Source organism: Lucilia sericata, unplaced genomic scaffold, assembly GCF_015586225.1.
Source record: "Lucilia sericata isolate MDLA Ls3-8-SP2 unplaced genomic scaffold, ASM1558622v1 Contig000603F_arrow, whole genome shotgun sequence".
Taxonomy (NCBI): domain Eukaryota; kingdom Metazoa; phylum Arthropoda; class Insecta; order Diptera; family Calliphoridae; genus Lucilia; species Lucilia sericata.
In genome coordinates, this window is record NW_023994610.1 from 11008 (window position 1) to 36645 (window position 25638).

Consider the following 25638-nt stretch of genomic DNA (forward strand, 5'->3'; position numbering starts at 1 on the left):
ACATGTTTGCCTTTAGGTTCTAAAATGTACATACATATGTATGTATGCATCTGTGTATGGTTTGTAAAAGTTTCCAACATTGAGTAATTTTTGATGTATTGATAAATAGAATTGCTAAAACTTTGTATTTCTATGTGAGTTTGGGTATTTATTTTGAGTGTGTATCTAAACAAAACATTAACACAACAAATATTGTATTTTCTTTTTTTTTTATTGCAAAATTATTGGGTTGGGAAAAATATCTCGAACTAAGTGAAATAGGTTCATAAAACAGAAATTTATAGAATTTATGTTATTAAAAGGAATTTCATCGAAATTGTCCTTTAAAAAAAGGGATTTATCGAAATTTATTTTATAAAATGGATATTTACCATAATTGCCAAATGAAATTTATAGAAAATTTCCTTAAAACAGGATTTTTTTAGAAAAATTCCTTTAAACAGGAAATTTAGAGAATCTTTTTTTATAAATAAGGAAATTTATTAAAAATTTCATATAAAAATTATATCTATGAAAATTTCCTATAAAAATGAAGTCTAAATAAAGAAAATTTCCTATAAAAAGTAAATTTATGGAAAATTTCCTATAAAAAGCAAATTTATGGAAAATTTCCTCTAAAAAGGAAATTTATGGAAAATTTCCTATAAAAAGGAAATTTATGGAAAATTTCTTATAAAAATGAAATTTATGGAAATTTTTCTTTAAAAAGAAAATTTATGGAAAATTTTCTTTAAAAAGGAAATTTATGGAAAATTTTCTATAAAAAGGAAACTTATGGAAAATTTTCTATAAAAAATAAATTTATGGAAAATTCCCTATAAAAAGGAAATTTATGGAAAATTTCCTATAAAAAGGAAATTTATCGAAAATTTTACATAAAAAGATAATTTACCGAAAATTTTCTCTAAAAAAGGAAATTTAATGATAAAAATGATACAAATTTATCAAAAATTTCCTATTAAAAGGAAATTTATCACAAATTTCCTATAAAAAAGAAATTTGTTGAAAATTTCCTTTAAGAAAAGGGAAATTTATCGAAAATTTACATTAAGAAAAGGGAAATTTATCGAAAATTTTCTTTAAAAGAGAGAAATTTACCGAAAATTTTCTTTAAAAAGGGAAATTTATCGAAAATTTCCTATAAAAAGAGAAATTTATCGAAAATGGAAATTTATTAAAAATTTCTTATAAAAAGGAAATTTATCGAAAATTTTCCATTTAAAGGAAATTTATCGAAAATTTCCTATAAGAACGAAATTTATCGAAATTCATCGAAAATTTCCTATAAAAAGAAAATTATCGAAAATTTCCTATATAAAAGAAATTTATCGAAAATTTCCTATATAAAAGAAATTTATCAAAAATTTCCTTTATAAAAGAAATTTATCGAAAATTTTCTTTAACAAAGAGAAATTTACCGAAAATTTCCTTTAAAAAGGGAAATTTATCGAAAATTTACTATAAAACGAAAATTATCGAAAATTTCCTGTAAAAAGAGAAATTTATCGAAAATTTCCTATAAAAAAGGAAATTTTCTATAAAATGGAAATTTATTAAAAATTACCTATAAAAAGAAATTTATCGGAATTTTCTATAGGAAATTTATCGAAAATTTTCTATAAAAAAGAAATTCATCGAAAATTTCCTATAAAAAAGAAATTCATCGAAAATTTCCTATAAAAAAGAAATTCATCGAAAATTTCCTATAAAAAAGAAATTCATCGAAAATTTCCTATAAAAGGAAATTTATCGAAAATTTCCTATAAAAAAAGAAATTTATCGAAAATTTCCTATAAAAAAAGAAATTTATCGAAAATTTCCTATAAAAAAAGAAATTTATCGAAAATTTCCTATAAAAAAAGAAATTTATCGAAAATTTCCTATAAAAAAGAAATTTATCGAAAATTTCCTATAAAAAGGAAATTTATCGAAAATTTCATATAAAAAAGAAATTTATCGAAAATTTCCTATAAAAAGGAAATTTATCGAAAATTTCCTATAAAAAGGAAATTTATCGAAAATTTCCTATAAAAAGGAAATTTATCGAAAATTTCCTATAAAAAGGAAATTTATCGAAAATTTCCTATAAAAAGGAAATTTATCGAAAATTTCCTATAAAAAGGAAATTTATCGAAAATTTCCTATAAAAAGGAAATTTATCGAAAATTTCCTATAAAAAGGAAATTTATCGAAAATTTCCTATAAAAAGGAAATTTATCGAAAATTTCCTATAAAAAGGAAATTTATCGAAAATTTCCTATAAAAAGGAAATTTATCGAAAATTTCCTATAAAAAGGAAATTTATCGAAAATTTCCTATAAAAAGGAAATTTATCGAAAATTTCCTATAAAAAGGAAATTTATCGAAAATTTCCTATAAAAAGGAAATTTATCGAAAATTTCCTATAAAAAGGAAATTTATCGAAAATTTCCTATAAAAAGGAAATTTATCGAAAATTTCCTATAAAAAGGAAATTTATCGAAAATTTCCTATAAAAAGGAAATTTATCGAAAATTTCCTATAAAAAGGAAATTTATCGAAAATTTCCTATAAAAAGGAAATTTATCGAAAATTTCCTATAAAAAGGAAATTTATCGAAAATTTCCTATAAAAAGGAAATTTATCGAAAATTTCCTATAAAAACGAAATTTATCGATAATTTCCTATAAAAAGAATATTTTTATAAAAAGTGCCATAAGGAAATTTATTGAATTTTTTTAATAAAGAAATTTAGTGAAAGTTTCCTATGAAAAGAAATTTATCGAAAATTTACTACAAATTCTTACAAATTTCATTAAAAAAAGGAATGAATTTTTTAGTAAGGTAATTTGTTAGAAAAATGTCTTTAGCTCTTTTCTCTCACTAATATTTTGTTAGATTGATGTCTAAATAAAATTCATTAGAAATGTATAGAAGAATCGAAAATGTCTTTAGTCAAAGAACAAATTGTAATTTGTAATATTGGTTCATTTTCCTTTAACTATACAGTGGCAAAGAATTGTAATAAATGACAGTTAATTATACAAATATTTTTCGATTCAGGAGTTAAGAACTTTGATTTTCGACTTTTGCTATCTAAGTGATATAAGAAATACATATTTATGTGTTTTGTTTTCTCTGAAATGTAAAGGAATACCGGGTGGAATTTCAAATGTTCAAAAGCCCTACATCTCCTACATTCCTTTTAATCTATTTATCTGGTTTTTAGAAAAAATAAACACAATATTGACATATTCTTATAGTCTTCTAATGTAAGACTGTAAGATCTTTGTTTGTACATAAGTATATATTAAATACACATATTTATACATGTATGTATTTATTTATATGTCGAACTCTTTATTTATATGTATTTAGACTAAAATACAAAGAATAAAAAAAAATAGTACCTTCCCCACTATAGTGTATAGTGTTGTGTATAATACAGAATTGTAAAAATAATGGTATAAAATAAAATAGAAAACAACAAAGAACAACACGTTATAACAGCAAATACTAAAGAGTATCTTGTATAGTGCACTAAAATTGAATAGAAATGAATTGAAATAGAAATACAATATATCAAAATAACAGCAAATCTAACGTACCAATCTTCCGTATTACACATACACACACACACATACACTCTTTGGTAAACACCCCACGCTTCTTTTCCCCTTACAAGGACAAAAATACATAAGTAAACAATAATTCACTTCTAACGGTAACAATGTTGACATCCGCTACTGTGCACTGTGGTTTAAGTGAGTATACTTTGTGTGTGAGTATACTTTGTGCTTACGAGAGTTCAGAGAGTCTTTTCCGGTTATGGTTTAATGGAATTAAAAGATTTCGACTACTATGAATTGATTAAACTAAAAGTTTTGAGCTTTGAGATTATGGCTCAAATTTGAAACAAGGGCATATTTAAAATATAGGAGGATATTTTTATTATATATTAATATTCTACATAAAGAAGATAGTATCTTGTTTAGTTTTGTAATTATAACTGATATTGCTCAGAAATTTTTTATATATCAGTGGAAAATATGTTTTCATTCGGTCCAATATTACGTCCTATATTCAATAAAACGGAACAAGGTATCGCAAAATTTTTAAATTTTCAAACGCCTATAACTCGAAATTTTTAAGAGATAAATAGCTTACGCAATCATGTTCTCTAAGATCTATCTGAGCGCTGGCCAAAAATATAAAATATTTGAAATAGAATGGAAACAAAAAATGGCTTGAGTTTAAATATTTTATATCGTTAGCTTAGTAACATGTACTTTTGATCCGGTATGCAAACGTGCTAAGTCCTCAAAACAATAAAAATATTCAAAGAAAAAGTGCGAAGTCCTTACAATTTGCTATTATAAACGCATCAATTAGTCATGTAAAAAGAAATATCAATAATTTTGTACATCAACGTCTAGGAAATAGTGTGTAGTTTGTAAAATCTTCAATTGAGTAAGAAATCATGGAATACTTTTTTAAAATAAAGTAAAACAAGTAAATATTGACAATAAACTAATTTTCTTTAAGAGGGATGATATAGAGAATAGCGTAAGTTATGGACCGAATGTCATAGTAGTTAGTAAAGAAATTTTGATTCCTATAAAACTTGTTAACGTTGAATTCCATTGCTATACTGCTATTTTAAGCCAGTTGTATGCTTTAAAGTCGTTGGGGTAGGGTCAAACATTACCCTATCCTCTTAAAATGTTGTAAATAGTGTTTGGGTCCCATAAAACTTGTTTATGTCGGATTTCGTCACTATTATTTTAAAAACAGTTATAAGCGTTAGAGTAATTTTTTCAAGGGTATTTTATATGGGAGCTATGGTGAAATATGGACCAGCAAAAAATAAAAATTGAGAAAAAGAAAACGTGCTAAGTCCTAAAAATACCGCCATAAATATTCAACAGCATTATTTTTAAATTGTTTTACTACCGATATTAAAAAAAGAGAAATCTAAGAAAAAACTATGGAATATGAAGAGAAGTTATAAAGTTTTTTGCTTCTTCTGTAAAATTTTCAAAAGAGGACTTGCTGCGTTTGCGTACTAAGCTAACGATATGTCGGAGGTACCCTTCTTTAATCCCCATAGCGCCGACCTGTAGTAAAAGTCAGTACCTCTAGTCTGCCGAGAATATAAACTGGTGTTGTGAAATCTATCTTCGGCCTCTCCTTGAAATGATTTGAGCTTGGGTCGAACCTGATATCCATATAATCTGATACCACGGGAACCGATAGCACTCGACACTGTGCATACCCCCGACTAGCGCTTTGGAGCTCATGATTTGTACAAACACTTTTCGCGCGTAATGACTTATTTAAGTACTTATTTAACTACATGATAAGGAACAGATGAATAAGCTGTAAAATGTACGATATAACTATCAGGAAAAAAGGTATTTCGCAGACGATGTCGTAACAATTTTAAAGGAAAAGGATCCAAATTACTTGTGTAAATTTCGCCCAGCGCCGATGTGGAGATGTAGGAGAACTATAGGCATGAATTGGGGTCTTAGTCCTACTATGACAAATTGGCTTTATAAAAGTGTAATTAGCCCAATTCTAGCTTGTTCTTCAATAATTTGGTGGACTGCTTTGGACAAAAAGTATAATAGTAAACTACTACAGGAAGTCGGAAACTTTGAAACGCTGATTCCAGATAGAATGTCTTGGTCAAACGGCACATTAGAGCTCTAAATTGGGGGACAAAGTAGGCCTGGGGTTCTATATTGAAGACCCAGAAACAGAAAAATACCACCGTTTACCTAAACATAACACAAGCTTCCAGTCAGAAGTCCGAGTAAGAAGGGAATGTGTTAATTAGATTAGAATAAATATGGATTAGAATTAAATCCAAGAACGTATTGGATTGTAAGAAAGCTTTAAGCTCATTATTCTCCAGAGGTAAGGTTTACATCATATGGATACCAGGCCACTCGGGAGTAGACGGCAACGAAAGGGCAAATGAAATAGCTATAAAGGGAACGGATCTAGAGGTAGTTAACCTGACGAACGCAAAACCTTTCGACGCAACAAAAGCAGAATTAAAAATATGGATGAGAGAATCCCATAAGGCCTCTTGGAATAATGAAACGGTGGTTAGAACCACAAAGGTCCTATGGGGTGACCCTAACGAGAGAAAGACGAGAGATCTCCTCAAAATGAGCAAGTCTGAGGTTAGTATGATGGTACGTATTCTGAGTGGACACATAGGATTACGAGCACATCTATGCAATAACACTAATTGGAATGTATTAGCTTTAAAGCGAAGGGAGCTCGAGGCAGTTAATCTGCCAAACGCAAAACCATTCGACGCAACAAAAGCTGAACTAAAAATATGGATGAGAGAATCCAATAAGGCCTCTTGGAATAATGAAACGCTGGTTAGAATCACAAAGATCCTTTGGGTTGACCCTAACGAGAGCAAGACGAGAAATCTCCTAAAAATGAACGTTAGTACGAGGTAGAGTACGAGCACTTCTATGTAGAGCATGTGGAGGGGACAGTGAAACTCTAGAGCACTTTCATTGCCACGGTCAGGCATTCGTCGAAGTATCTTGGAAGTGATGTTATTCCGAAAATAACATAACTGACTAACAGTGATTGGAAAATTCTTAGGAATTTCGTTTAGGAAACTGAGTTTCTAAACATTGAATTTTTTATGAAAAGGAGCGCACAACAGACCCAATAGGGGCCTAGGTGTATTTCTTCGGATTTGATGTAGTATACATCATCCTATCAAGTTTTTTGGGTTATTTTTAAAAGAAGAAATTTAAAAAATTTTCAATTTCGTTATTTAGTTCTAAAATTTGTATTGTAATTTTATTACAGCAATTGTTTTAAATTAAATGATTAAAGGATTATAATACAAATATGTATTACTAACCTGTGTGTATAATGTTGATAAATTAATCATGATGATGATGAATTAAAACTGGATTTTCTGAAAAAGAAAGAATTTAAATAATTAAATAAATGTTTTTAAGTAAACTACAAAAAAAGATAAATAAATGTCTAATCCCCTATTTGTTGGCTTTAAAACCACTGTGTCCAAACCCCCAACAAAGAGAAAATCTGCTGACACAGTGCTACTGTGTTACTCCACCCATTTACATTCAACCACAACGTGGCACACAACATATAGTTGAACAAATACATTAAATTCTCTATATATTCTAAACAAACAAACAAAAAAATAAAATGTAACAAATGCGTTTTTTTGGTTATTGTTTATTTTCAATATTGAATGAAAATAACAAAAAAAATAAGAACCAAAAATACTTTGTTAAATTCATTTACAAAAAATTTTTTTGTTTCATTATTTGTAACATTTTTTAGTTCATACGATAAAATGTTATATTTTTTTGTTTAAGTTTTTGCAAATGGTTTTTATTTATTTTTTTTTTATAACGTGCAGCTAGCAGAGTACAATATAAACACACCTTGTTTTTGCTACAGATTCTTTGAGGACTTACCCTGCAGTTATTTGTGGGTTGGAATGATCTAGGTTTAAGTTTCTTATTGCTACCATCTATTATATAAATAACCTAGTGGGTTCATTAATTACATACATTCAAATGTATAGAATAGCAAACAAAAAGTTCAAAGTGTCTACTTTCTAGATTACCTAGGGACACTAAAGTGGCGATTAACTACCCGCTAGATTACTTTATAAAACTAAAATTCTGGCTTGTTACCTGCATTTAAACGGAAACATATATAAAATGGCTCTTGTATAACCACATTTAGGAAGTCAAAAGTATCGACCGCCCAAAAAACCGCTGGCGATAGTCAAAGCTTAGAAAATACAAATAAAAACAAGTAAGAAATTATAGTCGGGCGAGGCCGACCATATAATACCTTACACCTGTTACAAAAAATGTGATTTAGTTTTCATAATAAAGCATTTAAGTTGAATTGTACCTTGCCTCAGATATACTTAAGCCATTTATTGTTGAATAAAATTGTGGACATTTAAGTCGAATTTTGAAGCGGGATTTGTATATGGTCAAATGAGACCCTATAATTATAAAATTCATGAGAGTCATCAAGGCTAGTATAGAACTTGGTTTTGCAGCTTTTTGTCGGGATACGAGTATATTAAACATAATTATGAACTTAAAAGCCCCATTAGTCCGGTTCAGTTGTATGGGGGCTAGGTGAAATAATGGACCGATGTTAACCATTTTCAACAGGCTTCGTCTCCGGTACCATAATTCATTGAAATATCTTCAAAATTGCGACCTGTAGTTTGATTACAAGGTTTACAAGCCCTATTCATGGGTTCAGTTGTATGGGGGCTAGGTGAGATAATGGACCGATATTTTTAATGGACTTCGTCTCTAGTACCATAGGAGATCGTGTGCCAAATTTCATTGAAATATTTTCAAAATTGCGACCTGTAGTTTGATTACAAGGTTTACAAGCCCTATTCGGTGGTTCAGTTGTATGGGGGCTAGGTGAGATAATGGACCGATATTAACCATTTTCAATGGATTGTGTGCCAAATTTCATTGAAATATCTTCAAAATTGCGACCTGTAGTTTGATTACAAGGTTTACAAGCCCTATTCAGGGGTTCAGTTGTATGGGGGCTAGGTGAAATAATGGACCGATCGTAACCATTTAGGCTTCGTCCCTGGGACAAAAGAAAATCATGTACCAAATTTCATTGGATTATCTTCAAAATTGGACGGACAGACGGACGGACATAGCTAAATCGACTCAGAAAATGATTCTAAGCCGATTGGTATACATTAAGGTAGGTATAGGACCAATATTATTATACGTTACAAACATCAGCACAAACCCAATATACCTTCCCCACCAAAGTGGTGCAGGGTATAAACATTGTGTATTTCGTTAGATTTAGTAGTAGTTATAGAGCAACATATCTACAAAAAAAGACCAAAAAATAAATACCAAATGCCATCAATACATAAAATGGGTTTTTAAGGTTTTTGTGGTTGTTTTTTTTTAGCTCAATGACGACGAATGTTTTTCTAAAGCGTTGGGTGATTTGGTAAAAATAAATTTCTATACATACAAATAGTATTTCCTACCTAGAAAAAAAGGCAAAAACAAAAAAAGTTAAAATAGAAAAATAACGCTGTGTTTTAATGGATTTATGGCTTTTGATTTGATGCCTTCTAATTCATGTTGAATTTTTCGTTTGTCTAAAATGTTGATCTTTCTCTGTCTTTTATTTATTTAGTTTATTTTGTCGTTTTTCTATTTCTAAAATTCATGACGATTGATTTGGATTACATTTTTTGACCATGACAAATCAGTTGTGCATTATAAAGAAAAACTTTATCTTTTTTTATAATTTTGGGAAATTGTTTAAATGATTTATTTGTTATATATTTTTGGGTAATTTATTAGCATATGTTACAAATAATACAAATTACATATGGATTTAAATGTTTGTTTTTATAAAACGATTAAAAATAAGTAAGAAAGTAAGTCAGGCAAGCAGGGACGATCTTATGATACCCTAAATGTAAGGCAAAGCAAGCCAAACCCAGAGAGAGAGAGAGACCAGGCAAAACAAAGAGTTATTCGCAAACCTCACAACCTTGCAGTAACGGACATTCCGCAACACTTCACCCCTTCTGAAGTTGCAAAAATCATCATTGCGGCCAAATCATGCAAGGTGATTGACCCGATGATGATTTTGACAAGGGTTTTATTTTGTCAACGAGTAACTTGATAATATCCAAACACTGGAAAAAGGGTAGAGTCATACCGATACGTAAACCAGGGAAAAAGACGACAGAGGGACAAACCGCTTTCCTTGCTGTCATCAATCGCGAAGACACTTAAGGAACTCCTCCTCCAGCTCCCCACCATCATGGATTTCATAAGATGCACACGAATATCAAAGTGCTTTTCGTGAACACCTGCCGTTTTGTCCCTTTTTCACGGTGGTCTTTTTTAACCACTGGGAGTAACGACTCACCACCGCCCCATTGTGCTTCTTACCGAGATGCAAAAACATCACTTCCGTTTACAACCACGCAGATGGGATGGGCTTTGTTGAGTCGGCAGCAGCACCTAGAGACGTAACCGGTACACCGAAATGTGCCGAGATGTTGTTCTTACTCACAGTGACACACTGTAGTAAATCTGGTATGAACAGAGTTTAATGGTATCACTTCTATAAGATACCTTTTATCCATCACCATTAAACCCGTTCATCCGACACACTCAATAGGGAACACCATCCAACACACTCTATGTATACGGGTTGGCAGGGCCCGTTTCATATACAATTAACACCAACTCATTTCCAATGCATAGTCCCACAGTCACTGCTCTGTGGGGTATCTGTTGTCATTCGGCAACAGCACCGAACTAATCCCGAAATACAGACTTAACCGTGCATCAGTCTTTTAACCGCAACATACTCTTCCCACGAATTTGGGTTTAAACCACAGCCACTATTTGAATCCCGAAGAAATCTCAACCAACTGACCAGTCAGGACAAGTCTTGCGGGCAACTAACTACCCGTAGTACCAGATTATGGGTTCTCTGGTTAGACCCCATGCCGAATCATACCAAGGACTAGCCAAGGAGTGAAGTGACATCACCAGTTTACAATCACGGCAGACTAGAGGTACTAGTAGCACCTCTTTCCCCGGGATTGCAATACACCAAGATGAGGGTCCACCATGCCGAACAAATTGAAGAAATGGATTTCGAAAAAGTTTTCTGAGTGGTTTTAAGTCGTTCTTTGCATTTAGAGACAAGTATTCAAAAACCCGTAAAGTTAAACGGAAAATACTACAGGGCGGTGTTGAATCCTGTTTAACTTCTACCTCTCTATACTCCGCACACCCCCACAAATTGTGGAAACTTTATATTATGAGAACGACTGTACTATTACAGCGACGGGTCAAGACGTTGATGGACTATGTAATCTGGTGAAGGGCTATCTCAGAGAAATACACAATTTTTTCATTGGACTTAACCTGAAATGACTTCACTTCGCTGGTGAAGTCTTCATCAACATGTTTCATCACCTGAACGAAGGAGGTAAACATAGGTTCACCTTTGACAGTATGGACGGGGAATATCAGGAAGGACTAGTTGTAGTTTTAATCCCATTTCTTGTCTTATTCTCAGTAATATTCCTATATCCTAGTCCCTTTGCTAGTTCTATTCCCAGTACTACTCCTATTCATGGTTCTATTTGTAGTCCTATTCTTAGACCTATTCCAAGACCTATTCCTAGTCCTATATCTTGTCCTATTCTATGACCTATTCTAAGCCTAGTCCTACTTCTAGTCCTCCAGTCATATTCCATTCTTAGTTCTAATCCTAGTACTTTACTAGTCCTATCTTATTCTTAGTCCTATTTCTAGTCCTATTCCTAGTCGTATTCCTAGTCATATTCCTAATCGTATTTTTAGTTATATTATTTTAAAGTATGTAACCACTGGAGACCCAAAGTATTCATGTGAATTCCTAGTCCTATTACTAATCCTATTGCTGATACATGTCCTATTTCACAGTCCTAGTCCGTGTTCTATTCACAGTTCTAGTCCTAATCCCATGCCTAATCATAATATTATTACTAGTCATATTCCTAGTCTTATCCCTAGCCCCATTGCTAGTCCTATTCCCCGTCTTATTCACATTCCTATTCCTGTCCTATTCTTAGTCCTACTGTTGGTCACACTCTATTTACTGTCCTAATCCCATACCTAGCCGTAATCATATTCCCAGTTCTATTCCTATTATTTTATAATCACTGTTAGTCTTATGCAATTTTTAACAACTTCCTAATATTTTAATATTTAAATAAAATAAGTAAAAGAAAATCCATTTCATACATAAACTGTGTAATTGACTTTTATGTGAATAAAATTTTATGGGATTTATTTCTTGTACTTTGCTTTTTGTTTACAGACCATAAAAGAAGTGAAATGAAAATTAAATTGAATCGAAACGAGTAGAGTTGAACACATGTTTTAATTAAATTATACATTTCATTGTCTATTGAACATTAACACATGTTTGTATGTGTGTATTTTACACACAATAATAAAATACAATTTAACTTCCGCAAATATGAGAATGTTGTTAAATTTTATGGATGATTAAATCACAACATTCATATAAAATATTTTAACTACATTCTATAGATACTTACAAACATACCTTCATACCTATGTACAAATGTAGAAATAAACAAAAGTTTTAAATAAACACAACAACATAATCTATTAAAAATTTATACGAATAAATGTTTTGTTACAACTCAAATAGTTGGAAAAAAGGTAGAAAATCTAAGTAGAAAAAAATTACAACAAAATGCCATAAATATTTGCAATTGTTGCACTTACTACTTGCCAAACAACCAACAGCAATAATGTTGTAGTTGTATTAAAAAAAAATCTTAATGGTTGAATGAGTTTAAATACTGCAGCAACATACGACTTTACATAGATACTTACTTTAATACTTCTATAAGTATATTGCTGACTGCTTACTTTTAAGCAGAACTATAAGAAATAAGTTGTCACTAACAACTACTTGGTTCACTCAGATTTATACATATATTTCAAACTATTTACAATGCAGAGAGGAAGTCAATTGTCATTTAAATGTAATCACAAGCCACTTTATTAACCCCAAGTAATCTAAAGTGAAGATACTTTAAATAGGAAGCAACGATCAATTGCCCATTTTTTAATAGTAATGAAAATAGAAATGTCTCCCCCAAACTGCAGGGTTTACACACAAAAATCAATAGATTATTAAATCACCAGTTCATACAGAGCTGAAACAAAAGTTTATTGGGTTTTCATATGTTAAGAATGTAAAGATTTTAATTTAAAATGCAATAGGTATGTATGAATTTACAACAGATTTCTTTCTATTTCAATAGAATTAACTCAATTTAATTACTTTCAGAATGAAGGAATGTAATTAAAATTGACTTAAAAATGATATTAAATTTTGTGACGTAAAGAGTACACAACTGTGTGGCGATGTTTAGATTTTAAATCCCGATTAAAACCTTAACTAACCAACCAACCAACCAACTACTAACTAACTAACTAACTACTAACTACTAACTAACTAACTAACTAACTAACTAACAACTAACTAACTAACTAACTAACGAACGAACGAACGAACGAACGAACGAACGAACGAACGAACGAAAAACGAACGAACGAACGAACGAACGAACGACGAACGAACGAAAACGAACGAAACGAACAACGAACGAACGAAAGAACGAACGAAAGAACGAACGAACGAAACGAACGAACGAACGAACGAACGAAACGAAGAACGAACGAACGAACGAACGAACGAACGAACGAACAACGAAACGAACGAACGAACGAACGAACGAACGAACGAACGAACGAAACGAACGAACGACGAACGAAAAAACGAACGAAACGAACGAACGAACGAACGAACGAAGAACGAACGAACGAACGAACGAACGAACGAACGAACGAACAGAACGAACGAACGAACGAACGAACGAACGAACGAACGAACGAACGAACGAACGAACGAACGAACGAACGAACGAACGAACGAACGAACGAACGAACGAACGAACGAACGAACGAACGAACGAACGAACGAAGACGAACAAACGAAAACGAACGAACGAACGAACGAACGAACGAACGACACGAACGAACGAACGAACGAACGAACGAACGAACGAACGAAACGAACGAACGAACGAAACGAACGAACGAACGAACGAACGAACGAAAAACGAAGAACGAACGAACGAACGAAACGAACGAACGAACGAACGAACGAAACGAACGAAACGAACGAACAACGAACGAACGAACGAACGAACGAACGAACGAACGAACGAACGAACGAACGAACGAACGAACGAACGAACGAAAACGAAAACGAACGAAAACGAACGAACGAACGAAGAACGAACGAACAACGAACAACGAACTAACTAACGAACGAACGAACGAACGAAAACGAACAAGAACGAACGAACGAACAACGAACGAACGAACGAACGAACGAACGAACGAACGAACGAACGAACGAACGAACGAACGAACGAACGAACGAACTAACGAAACGAACGAACTAACGAACAAAGAACGAACGAACGAACTAACGAACTAAGAACGAACGAACTAACGAACTACGAAACGAACGAAAACTAACGAACGAAAGAACGAACTAACGAACGAACGAACGAACGAACTAACGAACTACAACGAAACGAAACGAACGAACGAACGAACGAACGAACGAACTAACTAACTAACTAACTAACTAACTAACGAACTAACGAACGAACGAACTAAAACGAAACTAACTAACGAACTAACTAAAACTAACTAACTAACTAACTAACTAAAAACTAACTAACTAACTAACTAACTAACTAACTAACTAACTAACTAACTAACTAACTAACTAACTAACTAACTAACTAACTAACTAACTAAACTAACTAAACTAACTAACTAACCAATGATGCTTAACTAACCAAAGATCCTTAACTTACCAATGATCTTAAACTAACCAATGATCCATAACTAAAGAATGATACTTAACTATCCAATGATACTTAACTATCCAATGATACTTAACTATCCAATGATACTTAACTATCCAATGATCCATAACTAACCAATAATCCTTAGCACATTCACAATTTCGTGGCTGGTAATTTTTAGAGCAGAGTACTACAACTCATCCGGCCTTTTTTGGAAGTAGATGAAGATGCAATTTTCTTTAAACTTTTTTTCTTTTTCTTTGGGCTTTTCGAAGTGGCACAAAACAAAACATTTGACATCAAAAAATGTCGCTGTACCCTAATGTTGCATTAAATACTTTTCTAATTTCATTTAAGTTTTACTACATAGCATATAGCCTATAGAAAAGGCTAGTCCATAGACCAGTCCAAAGACAAGTTCATATACTAGTCAATACACTAGTTCATAGAGCTGGTCATGCATTACTCAGTAGACTAGTTCCACGACTAAACTTTGACTACTTCATAAACTATTCTATAGACTTATGAAATAGTTCATAGACTAGTCAATAGGCTAAATCGTAGACTAGTCTATAATTGAAAAGTACTTAGTTTTGTAGTTTACTTATTCATAAAAAAGAACTATTTCCTAGTTTCTGAATTAAATACATCTAACATTTTAAATTTTATATTAATATTCATAGCATTAATTTTTAATATTTTCAAAAGAACAACAAAACTGCCCTTGACATTATTTTTTAAATAACGTAAATGAGTTTCTTTAAGTGTTAATTCTAATTACAACAATAAATTTTTATCACAATTAAAATTACAATTTAAATTAAATAATAATACATAATTGTAATAAAAAACCAGACATCAAATAAAAATTATAATAAAAAATAAATAAAACTTAATGAAAATAAATTTATATAAAATATTAATTTAAATAAATATTTTTTCTTTCTTTTCTTTTCCTTGTCTTCTCAATTGTGATTTATTTTTGTGAATTTTTTTCTCGCTGCTGAAATTTCACCATTCTTAAACCACACAATGGTGATGACAACTAATGTTACTACGACTGCTGCTACTTCTACACAATTTGCTGTTAATACTGCTACGGCTGTTACTTGTGGTTGGCGCGCGATACCATCATCGCCACTACAACTGCCACCATAACCATGTTTTTCACCGACTCCTTTTCTGTTGAAATGATCACTCTTGCGTGTCTTTTTCGTGTGTGTTTGATTGTGTCTCTGAACAATATTTGTAGCAATTGCAAGCCATGTCCCGTAGCAAAACCAACATTCCTTTGTGGCAACGACAATAGAACGTATTCATCGTTATGCAGATTGGATTATCACAATTGCATACATTCAACATCCATAAGAATTGCATGCAAAGGATTTTGCCCATGCAAGGGTAAGTTCATGATTACAAACTACATAAAGATTTTTTGTTTTTAATTTTTTTTTAGCTCCTTTTCCTATTTTTTTTTTTTCTATTTGCCATTTTTAAGTATACTGACTCAATAGTACTCTTTTAATTTACTACAATAAGAATGTGTTGAAAACTTAAGAGTGGAGTGAAAAACCCTTTTAAAGTGAAAAAAATATTCAAACACAAAAACCTTCATACCTATTTGTACTTTCTATCCTCAAAGGGAGCCGGGTTTTGAATACAGTGTTAATCTATCGGCAGAATTTATGTACTCGTATTAGTGACTTAAAGTGAAAAACATATTAGATGTTGGGGAAAATATGAAAAAAGAAAATGGGAAATGGGAAATAATGAATGCAATGGATTTTTGTGTGAACATAAAGCGAAATATACTGAGGTTTAAAATCATTGATTTGTGTATAAAAAAATTTCTACAAATGATTTATTGGATTCATTAAAACTTTTCCATTTGAAATGAAAAGAAAAACTGTACTTTAATGAAAATTATACAACTTATATTACTTTTACTTCTAGTTCAGTTCTAGTTCTGTATTAGTTCTGTTCTAGTTCTGTTCTAGTTCTGTTCTAGTTCTGTTCTAGTTCTGTTCTAGTTCTGTTCTAGTTCTGTTCTAGTTCTGTTCTAGTTCTGTTCTAGTTCTGTTCTAGTTCTGTTCTAGTTCTGTTCTAGTTCTGTTCTAGTTCTGTTCTAGTTCTGTTCTAGTTCTGTTCTAGTTCTGTTCTAGTTCTGTTCTAGTTCTGTTCTAGTTCTGTTCTAGTTCTGTTCTAGTTCTGTTCTAGTTCTGTTCTAGTTCTGTTCTAGTTCTGTTCTAGTTCTGTTCTAGTTCTGTTCTAGTTCTGTTCTAGTTCTGTTCTAGTTCTGTTCTAGTTCTGTTCTAGTTCTGTTCTAGTTCTGTTCTAGTTCTGTTCTAGTTCTGTTCTAGTTCTGTTCTAGTTCTGTTCTAGTTCTGTTCTAGTTCTGTTCTAGTTCTGTTCTAGTTCTGTTCTAGTTCTGTTCTAGTTCTGTTCTAGTTCTGTTCTAGTTCTGTTCTAGTTCTGTTCTAGTTCTGTTCTAGTTCTGTTCTAGTTCTGTTCTAGTTCTGTTCTAGTTCTGTTCTAGTTCTGTTCTAGTTCTGTTCTAGTTCTGTTCTAGTTCATGTTCTAGTTCTGTTCTAGTTCTGTTCTAGTTCTGTTCTAGTTCTGTTCTAGTTCTAGTTCTGTTCTAGTTCTGTTCTAGTTCTGTTCTAGTTCTGTTCTAGTTCTGTTCTAGTTCTGTTCTAGTTCTGTTCTAGTTCTGTTCTAGTTCTGTTCTAGTTCTGTTCTTGTTCTGTTCTTGTTCTGTTCTAGTTCTATTCTAGTTCTGTTCTAGTTCTGTTCTAGTTCTATCTAGTTCTGTTCTGTTCTAGTTCTGTTCTACTTCTGTTCTAGTTCTGTTCTAGTTCTGTTCTAGTTCAGTTCTAGTTCTGTTCTAGTTCTGTTCTAGTTCTGTTCTAGTTGAGTTCTAGTTCTGTCTTAGTTTTAGTTTTGTTCTATTTCGGTTCTAGTTAAGTATTATTCTAGTTTAGTTCAAGTTTTAGTTAGGTTTTAGTTATGTTCTAATTCGGTTCTAGTTATCTTCTAGTTATGTAACTTTTTAGTTCTAGCTCTTTTCCGGTTTTGTTCTAGATTTTTTCTACATGGTTCTTGTGCTTCAGTTTTACAGTAGTTATACTTTATCAATATCAATTTTCAAAAAATTACAGAATATACATATATATTATTTAACTTAACTAAGAAATTATTTTTCTAGTAAAACATAAACATTTTCAAATAGCCTTTCAAAATTACCATTTAAACTGAAGAACAAAACTTGTACATTCAATTTAATCTTCCCCTCTCATATTAACTAAAAGTTCATCTCTGCTTCACATTTTCCATCTTTAACCAATTAAGCTCAACAAGGAAATTAAATTTCAAAAGTATTAACAATTTTATATTTGGCTCTACTATCACACTCATACAAATAATATAGTAAAAATAAAAAAGTTCGTAAATTAAAGCCAGATTTATTAACAATAAAGTAAAAAACAAATTTAAATAATAAAACAACAACAAAAATACTAACAATTAAAAGAGATGGCGCTGTTAACAGGGCAAACCTAAAGATAAAACAACAACGAAATCTGGCAAACCTATTCAATTAAAAAATCAATTAACAAAGCAGCTAAAAGTGGTGTAAGAAAAGTGAGTATTGGAGGGAGACAGAACATTTAAAGCAAACATGATGTTATAAGAGCCAAAATAAAAAGAAAAATTAAATAAGGACCTGAAACAGACGCTAAAATGAAATCGCACGGAACCGCATTCACAAAAGCAACTTGTTAAAAGCTCTAACAATAAATAATAGGAGAGAAAAATAAAAAAAAATAGAGTAAAAGGAGAACAATTAATTATTTTATGCAACAGACGCAACGAATTTTAGGCATCATAAGATGTTGTAAAATTATTCATTAAATACAAAGGAAAGTTTTGGTTACTAAACAAGCACACATTGAAAATTACTTTTATAAATGCATAAAAATGTGCGTATGTAGTTAAGATCTAGTTCAGTTCTAGTTTAGTTCTAGTTCAGTTCTAGTTTAGTTCTAGTTCAGTTCTAGTTTAGTTCTAGTTCAGTTCTAGTTCAGTTCTAGTTCAGTTCTAGTTCAGTTCTAGTTCAGTTCTAGTTCAGTTCTAGTTCAGTTCTAGTTCAGTTCTAGTTTAGTTCAGTTCTAGTTTAGTTCTAGTTCAGTTCTAGTTTCAGTTTCTAGTTCAGTTCTGGTTCAGTTCTAGTTCAGTTCTAGATTCTAGTTCAGTTCTAGTTCAGTTCTAGTTCAGTTCTAGTTCAGTTCTAGTTCAGTTCTAGTTCAGTTCTAGTTCAGTTCTAGTTCAGTTCTAGTTCAGGTTCTAGTTCAGTTCTAGTTCAGTCCAGTTCAGTTCTAGTTCAGTTCTAGTTCAGTTCTAGTTCAGTTCAGTTCAGTTCTAGTTCAGTTCTAGTTCAGTTCTAGTTCAGTTCTAGTTCAGTTCTAGTTCGTTCTAGTTCAGTTCTAGTTCATTCGAGTTCAGTTCTAGTTCAGTTCTAGTTTCATTCAGTTAGTTCTAGTTCGTTGCTTAGTTAGTTCAGTTCTAGTTCCAGTTCTAGTTCAGTTCTAGTTCAGTTCTAGTTCAGTTCTAGTTCAGTTCTAGTTCAGTTCTAGTTCAGTTCTAGTTCAGTTCTAGTTCAGTTCTAGTTCAGTTCTAGTTCAGTTCTAGTTCAGTTCTAGTTCAGTTCTAGTTCAGTTCTAGTTCAGTTCTAGTTCAGTTCTAGTCATTCTAGTTCTAGTTCAGTTCTAGTTCAGTTCTAGTTCAGTTCTAGTTCAGTTCTAGTTCAGTTCTAGTTCAGTTCTAGTTCAGTTCTAGTTCAGTTCTAGTTCAGTTCTAGTTCAGTTCTAGTTCAGTTCTAGTTCAGTTCTAGTTCAGTTCTAGTTCAGTTCTAGTTCAGTTCTAGTTCAGTTCTAGTTCAGTTCTAGTTCAGTTCTAGTTCAGTTCTAGTTCAGTTCTAGTTCAGTTCTAGTTCAGTTCTAGTACAGTTCTAGTTCAGTTCTAGTTCAGTTCTAGTTCAGTTCTAGTTCAGTTCTAGTTCAGTTCTAGTTCAGTTCTAGTTCAGTCTAGTTCAGTTCTAGTTCAGTTCTAGTTCAGTTCTAGTTCAGTTCTAGTTCAGTTCTAGTTCAGTTCTAGTTCAGTTCTAGTTCAGTTCTAGTTCAGTTCTAGTTCAGTTCTAGTTCAGTTCTAGTTCAGTTCTAGTTCAGTTCTAGTTCAGTTCTAGTTCAGTTCTAGTTCAGTTCTAGTTCAGTTCTAGTTCAGTTCTAGTTCAGTTCTAGTTCAGTTCTAGTTCAGTTCTAGTTCAGTTCTAGTTCAGTTCTAGTTCAGTTCTAGTTCTAGTTCAGTTCTAGTTCAGTTCTAGTTCAGTTCTAGTTCAGTTTAGTTCAGTTCTAGTTCAGTTCTAGTTCAGTTCTAGTTCAGTTCTAGTTCAGTTCTAGTTCAGTTCTAGTTCAGTTCTAGTTCAGTTCTAGTTCAGTTCTAGTTCAGTTCTAGTTCAGTTCTAGTTCAGTTCTAGTTCAGTTCTAGTTCAGTTCTAGTTCAGTTCTAGTTCAGTTCTAGTTCAGTTCTAGTTCAGTTCTAGTTCAGTTCTAGTTCAGTTCTAGTTCAGTTCTAGTTCAGTTCTAGTTCAGTTCTAGTTCAGTTCTAGTTCAGTTCTAGTTCAGTTCTAGTTCAGTTCTAGTTCAGTTCTAGTTCAGTTCTAGTTCAGTTCTAGTTCAGTTCTAGTTCAGTTCTAGTTCAGTTCTAGTTCAGTTCTAGTTCAGTTCTAGTTCAGTTCTGATTCAGTCTTAGTTCAGTTCTACATAGTTCATTTCAGTTCTAGTTCTGTATAAGATTTTAGTTCTTTAAACCTTAAAGGATGACTACTGAACAATGTAGAAATATCACTACACTTGTTGGTGAAGGCTAGAAACATGAGAGAAGTTCTTTGAACTCATTAATAAATTATTAATCGGAAACCTACATTTGTACCGTGCACAACTGATAAAAATATCTGAATAAATTTCCTCAAAAGAATAAATAAGATAAAAAGAAAAACTTTTGCATATTTTACTTTTCATTATTTAACAAGTTTTACAGGTTAAAGCAATACACCGACACGAAGACACAAGAAATTTATAATGGAAATTTGTTGTAAAGTTAAAAAAGAAAATGAGAAAAAGCAAGAAGTCTAGTAAAGTGGACAACATACATAAATATGTATTGTAAAATATGAATGTTATAATATGAAAAATAAATATTTAATGGAAGAAGAGAGAAGCAGATAATATTTATTTTGAGTAAGGAATAATTGAAGTTTGTTTGTGCTTTTGCTCAAAATTAATGCCACATTTGTTGTCCAATAATAGAGTTTAACATTTTGGTAAAAATTCAAATATTCAACAAATTCAAATATATATATACATTCATATATACACTTAATATTAAATTTATAGCATAAAAAATTGCTAAGCTTTAATATCAAAACCAAGGAAAATCAAAATTCTTAAAAATAACCCAAACAACAATTACTTTCTCCCACCCCTGTATCCACTTTTATTACTTGCTTTTATGCGATGATCAAAATAATGGATAAATCTCTACATCTACTCAGGAGGAAAAAATCACAAAATGTTGTTTTTGGTTGAATAGTTTTTCTAATGAAAACATTATTTGCATGAAAACAATTGATACGACTGCCACAATTGTGTATTAACAATAACAAAAACACCAGTAGCAACAGTAACTGAAGCGATAGCAACAAAATACCTACACTTTAGAAAACAATTCGGCTCTCGACCAATGTCTTGTTATTAGTTCAAAAGTATTAGCGTACATGTACACTAGGGATATAACTATTGACATTCTTTACAAATATGCATGTTAGCATATCATAGTCGAACAGAGTATTAAAAACTATGAGAAACTACTAATGTCTGTCCAACGTTTTTTTATCAGTTTTTTGAAGGCTCTATATGTCTTCGGAATCCAAATCTAAGATAATTAATTTAAATATGCTTTTAAGTATTTAGTTGTTTAAAACCAGTAAAATCGGTGCATAAGAATTGGAGATATGGTCAAAACAAATATTATCAACAAATAACTTTTTATGGACTTTTTGATTTAGGGATGTAAAATAGTATATTTGCGAAAAATCAAAAAGTTCGGAGATATAGGCAATGATGAGTCGCGATGTGACAAAAATATACTTCTAGGTAGAAATGCCCATATATAAATATTTTAATCTTAAAATTAAAACAAATAAAAATTTTAAAAAATTTGGTTTAAATTAGAAATTGGGTTTGATTTCTAATGACATAAAAAATTATTTTCAGTAATTATACAACATTGGCCATCTCGTGGTGGTATGCCAAAAATTTCGCCAAATTAGTTATATCCATAATCTACACTTGTTGGTTTGAAAAAGCAATAGCAGATACTTGTTAGAGGCATACCACAAATTTGAAACTTCATTTGGGTCTATAGGGACCTTTGGGTTAATATATTACTTTTGATCTAATTTTTACTGGCAGAAACGTAGACAGAAAAAATTTATCAAATAAATACTGTTAATTCTAGTTCAGTTCTAGGTCAGTTTTAGTTCAGTTCTAATTCAGTTCTAGTTCATTCTAGTTCAGTTCTAGTTCAGTTCTAGTTCAGTTCTAGTTCAGTTCTAGTTCAGTTCTAGTTCAGTTCTAGTTCAGTTCTAGTTCAGTTCTAGTTCAGTTCTAGTTCAGTTCTAGTTCAGTTCTAGTTCAGTTCTAGTTCAGTTCTAGTTCAGTTCTAGTTCAGTTCTAGTTCAGTTCTAGTTCAGTTCTAGTTCAGTTCTAGTTCAGTTCTAGTTCAGTTCTAGTTCAGTTCTAGTTCAGTTCTAGTTCAGTTCTAGTTCAGTTCTAGTTCAGTTCTAGTTCAGTTCTAGTTCAGTTTCTAGTTTCAGTTCTAGTTCAGTTCTAGTTCAGTTCTAGTTCAGTTCTAGTTCAGTTCTAGTTCAGTTCTAGTTCAGTTCTAGTTCAGTTCTAGTTCAGTTCTAGTTCAGTTCTAGTTCAGTTCTAGTTCAGTTCTAGTTCAGTTCTAGTTCAGTTCTAGTTCAGTTCTAGTTCAGTTCTAGTTCAGTTCTAGTTCAGTTCTAGTTCAGTTCTAGTTCAGTTCTAGTTCAGTTCTAGTTCAGTTCTAGTTCAGTTCTAGTTCAGTTCTAGTTCAGTTCTAGTTCAGTTCTAGTTCAGTTCTAGTTCAGTTCTAGTTCAGTTCTAGTTCAGTTCTAGTTCAGTTCTAGTTCAGTTCTAGTTCAGTTCTAGTTCAGTTTCTAGTTCAGTTCTAGTTCAGTTCTAGTTCAGTTCTAGTTCAGTTCTAGTTCAGTTCTAGTTCAGTTCTAGTTCAGTTCTAGTTCAGTTCTAGTTCAGTTCTAGTTCAGTTCTAGTTCAGTTCTAGTTCAGTTCTAGTTCAGTTCTAGTTCAGTTCTAGTTCAGTTCTAGTTCAATTCTAGTTCAGTTCTAGTTCAGTTCTAGTTCAGTTCTAGTTCAGTTCTAGTTCAGTTCTAGTTCAGTTCTAGTTCAGTTCTAGTTCAGTTCTAGTTCAGTTCTAGTTCAGTTCTAGTTCAGTTCTAGTTCAGTTCTAGTTCAGTTCTAGTTCAGTTCTAGTTCAGTTCTAGTTCAGTTCTAGTTCAGTTCTAGTTCAGTTCTAGTTCAGTTCTAGTTCAGTTCTAGTTCAGTTCTAGTTCAGTTCTAGTTCAGTTCTAGTTCAGTTCTAGTTCAGTTCTAGTTCAGTTCTAGTTCAGTTCTAGTTCAGTTCTAGTTCAGTTCTAGTTCAGTTCTAGTTCAGTTCTGGTTCAGTTCTAGTTCAGTTCTAGTTCAGTTCTAGTTCAGTTCTAGTTCAGTTCTAGTTCAGTTCTAGTTCAGTTCTAGTTCAGTTCTAGTTCAGTTCTAGTTCAGTTCTAGTTCAGTTCTAGTTCAGTTCTAGTTCAGTTCTAGTTCAGTTCTAGTTCAGTTCTAGTTCAGTTCTAGTTCAGTTCTAGTTCAGTTCTAGTTCAGTTCTAGTTCAGTTCTTAGTTCAGTTCTAGTTCAGTTCTAGTTCAGTTCTAGTTCAGTTCTAGTTCAGTTCTAGTTCAGTTCTAGTTCAGTTCTAGTTCAGTTCTAGTTCAGTTCTAGTTCAGTTCTAGTTCAGTTCTAGTTCAGTTCTAGTTCAGTTCTAGTTCAGTTCTAGTTCAGTTCTAGTTCAGTTCTAGTTCAGTTCTAGTTCAGTTCTAGTTCAGTTCTAGTTCAGTTCTAGTTCAGTTCTAGTTCAGTTCTAGTTCAGTTCTAGTTCAGTTCTAGTTCAGTTCTAGTTCAGTTCTAGTTCAGTTCTAGTTCAGTTCTAGGTCATGTTTACTTCAATTGCAATTGAGTTCCAATTTTAATTCAGTTCGCCATCAAAAACTTTATTTCTTTGTCATTATTGATTTAATTAATTATCTTGTTATTTATTATTATTATTTTTTTGTGGCATGTTGTTTTGTTTGATATATTTTATAATATTTATTTAATTAATTAATTGAATTTATTCAATTCTTTATCGCAATTATTCCAGATAATATCAATGAGAAACGTTTGCAACGCATTAATGAGCGACAAAATGCATTCAATGCTAAATACAAGAAAACCATGGAACAACAGCAAGAGAAACAACAGCAACAATACAAAGAGAACAGCAACAACAACATCATTAGCAGCAGTAATAATAATGAATTTAATACAATAATGGATGTAAGTAAAATATTTAATAATATATTACATGTCAGAAAAAAAAAACATATAAAAAAATCCAAAAAAGAAATTAAAAACAAAATGAACCAAAAATACATTAAAAATTACAAACTCTCACACAACCTCAAACAAACATGTCTGAATATTTATATGAATTAAATGATAAATGAACGGATGAACAAATGAATGTATAAATAAGTAAGTGTTTTGGTTGTTTGTTTAATTCTCTGCTTAAATAGATCAAGACTGACAAACAACAATTACTACATGTAAAAGACATGTTTTTTAACACTTATACAAACATAAATATGAACGCATTTATGCGTCTGTATGTTTATTGTATTGTACATAAAATGACACCAGCATGAGCAACCAAACAACAAGCAGCAACTGACTACAACATTAACAACGACAATAATAATAACACCAAACAATACATGACACCGTCACTTAACTTTATGTTCGAAAGACAAAAAACCAATAAAATGTTGGGTTCTTGTGAAATTAAAAAAAGACATAAAAATGTTTAAAGATTAAAAACATTTTAAACATAAGACTTAAAACTATAGGGTTTTCTCATTTAAAAATGTTTAAATTTAACTTTGCGTTTAATATAATTCTTAAGCAGAATTTTAAACTTCTTATTGTTTTGCTGTTTCCTGGAATATATTCAATTAACAAGAAAATAATTAACATATTTCACTGCAGGCAATTCATGCAAATTATAAGAAATAAATAAATTTAAAATTAATTCCTTTGCCCTGCAAATAATTTTAAAACAGTAGGTGGAAAACTTTAATGTTAATGTTTAACGTTAATGTTATATAAACAATCTTTAATCCTGACTGACCAATTTTCAATTGTTTCCATTGTTAAGGTAAAATTAATGTTTGATTTTATTTCTAAAAGAGTGTGTGTGACATTTAGAAAATTTACACTAAATTTAACAAGAAACAGTAGCCCTTGTCACTCTTTTTGTTTCCGGTCACACACAATGTCTCACAAATATTATTTTAGCATGTGTTTGTAAGTGTGTAAGATGCACAATATGAGATGGTCGTCGCCATGTCGTCTACAGTAAGAAACACATGTAAATGTAGTGTTGATAAAGAATGACAATAAACAAACACTTTAATGTGCACTTAGTAACAGATAAACGAACGCAATTGTACAAATACATATATAAAGGCTTTCATGCTAAATGAAAATAATAGGTAAACATTAGGGTGGTGATGAAAATAAATTTATCGAAAATTTCTATAAATTCTATAAAAGAGAACATTTATCGAAGATAAAGAATGTTTTTATAGAAATTTTTCGATAAATTTTCGTTTAATATAAAATTTATCGAAAAATTTTCTATATAAACAAAATTTATCGAAAAATTTCTAT

General features: G+C 31.3%; 1 protein-coding gene across 1 annotated transcript in view; it reads left to right on the forward strand.

Annotated features, from left to right (window-relative positions):
- Positions 1–15675: 15675 nt before the first annotated feature.
- The window catches only part of LOC119606571 (proteoglycan Cow), a 31467-nt gene continuing 21504 nt past the window's right edge, over positions 15676–25638 (forward strand). Inside the window, exons 1-2 of the mRNA XM_037960130.1 lie at positions 15676–15916; positions 24071–24246. Of these exons, the coding sequence (XP_037816058.1) occupies positions 15676–15916; positions 24071–24246 (417 nt within the window). The remainder of the gene's footprint in view (positions 15917–24070; positions 24247–25638) is intronic.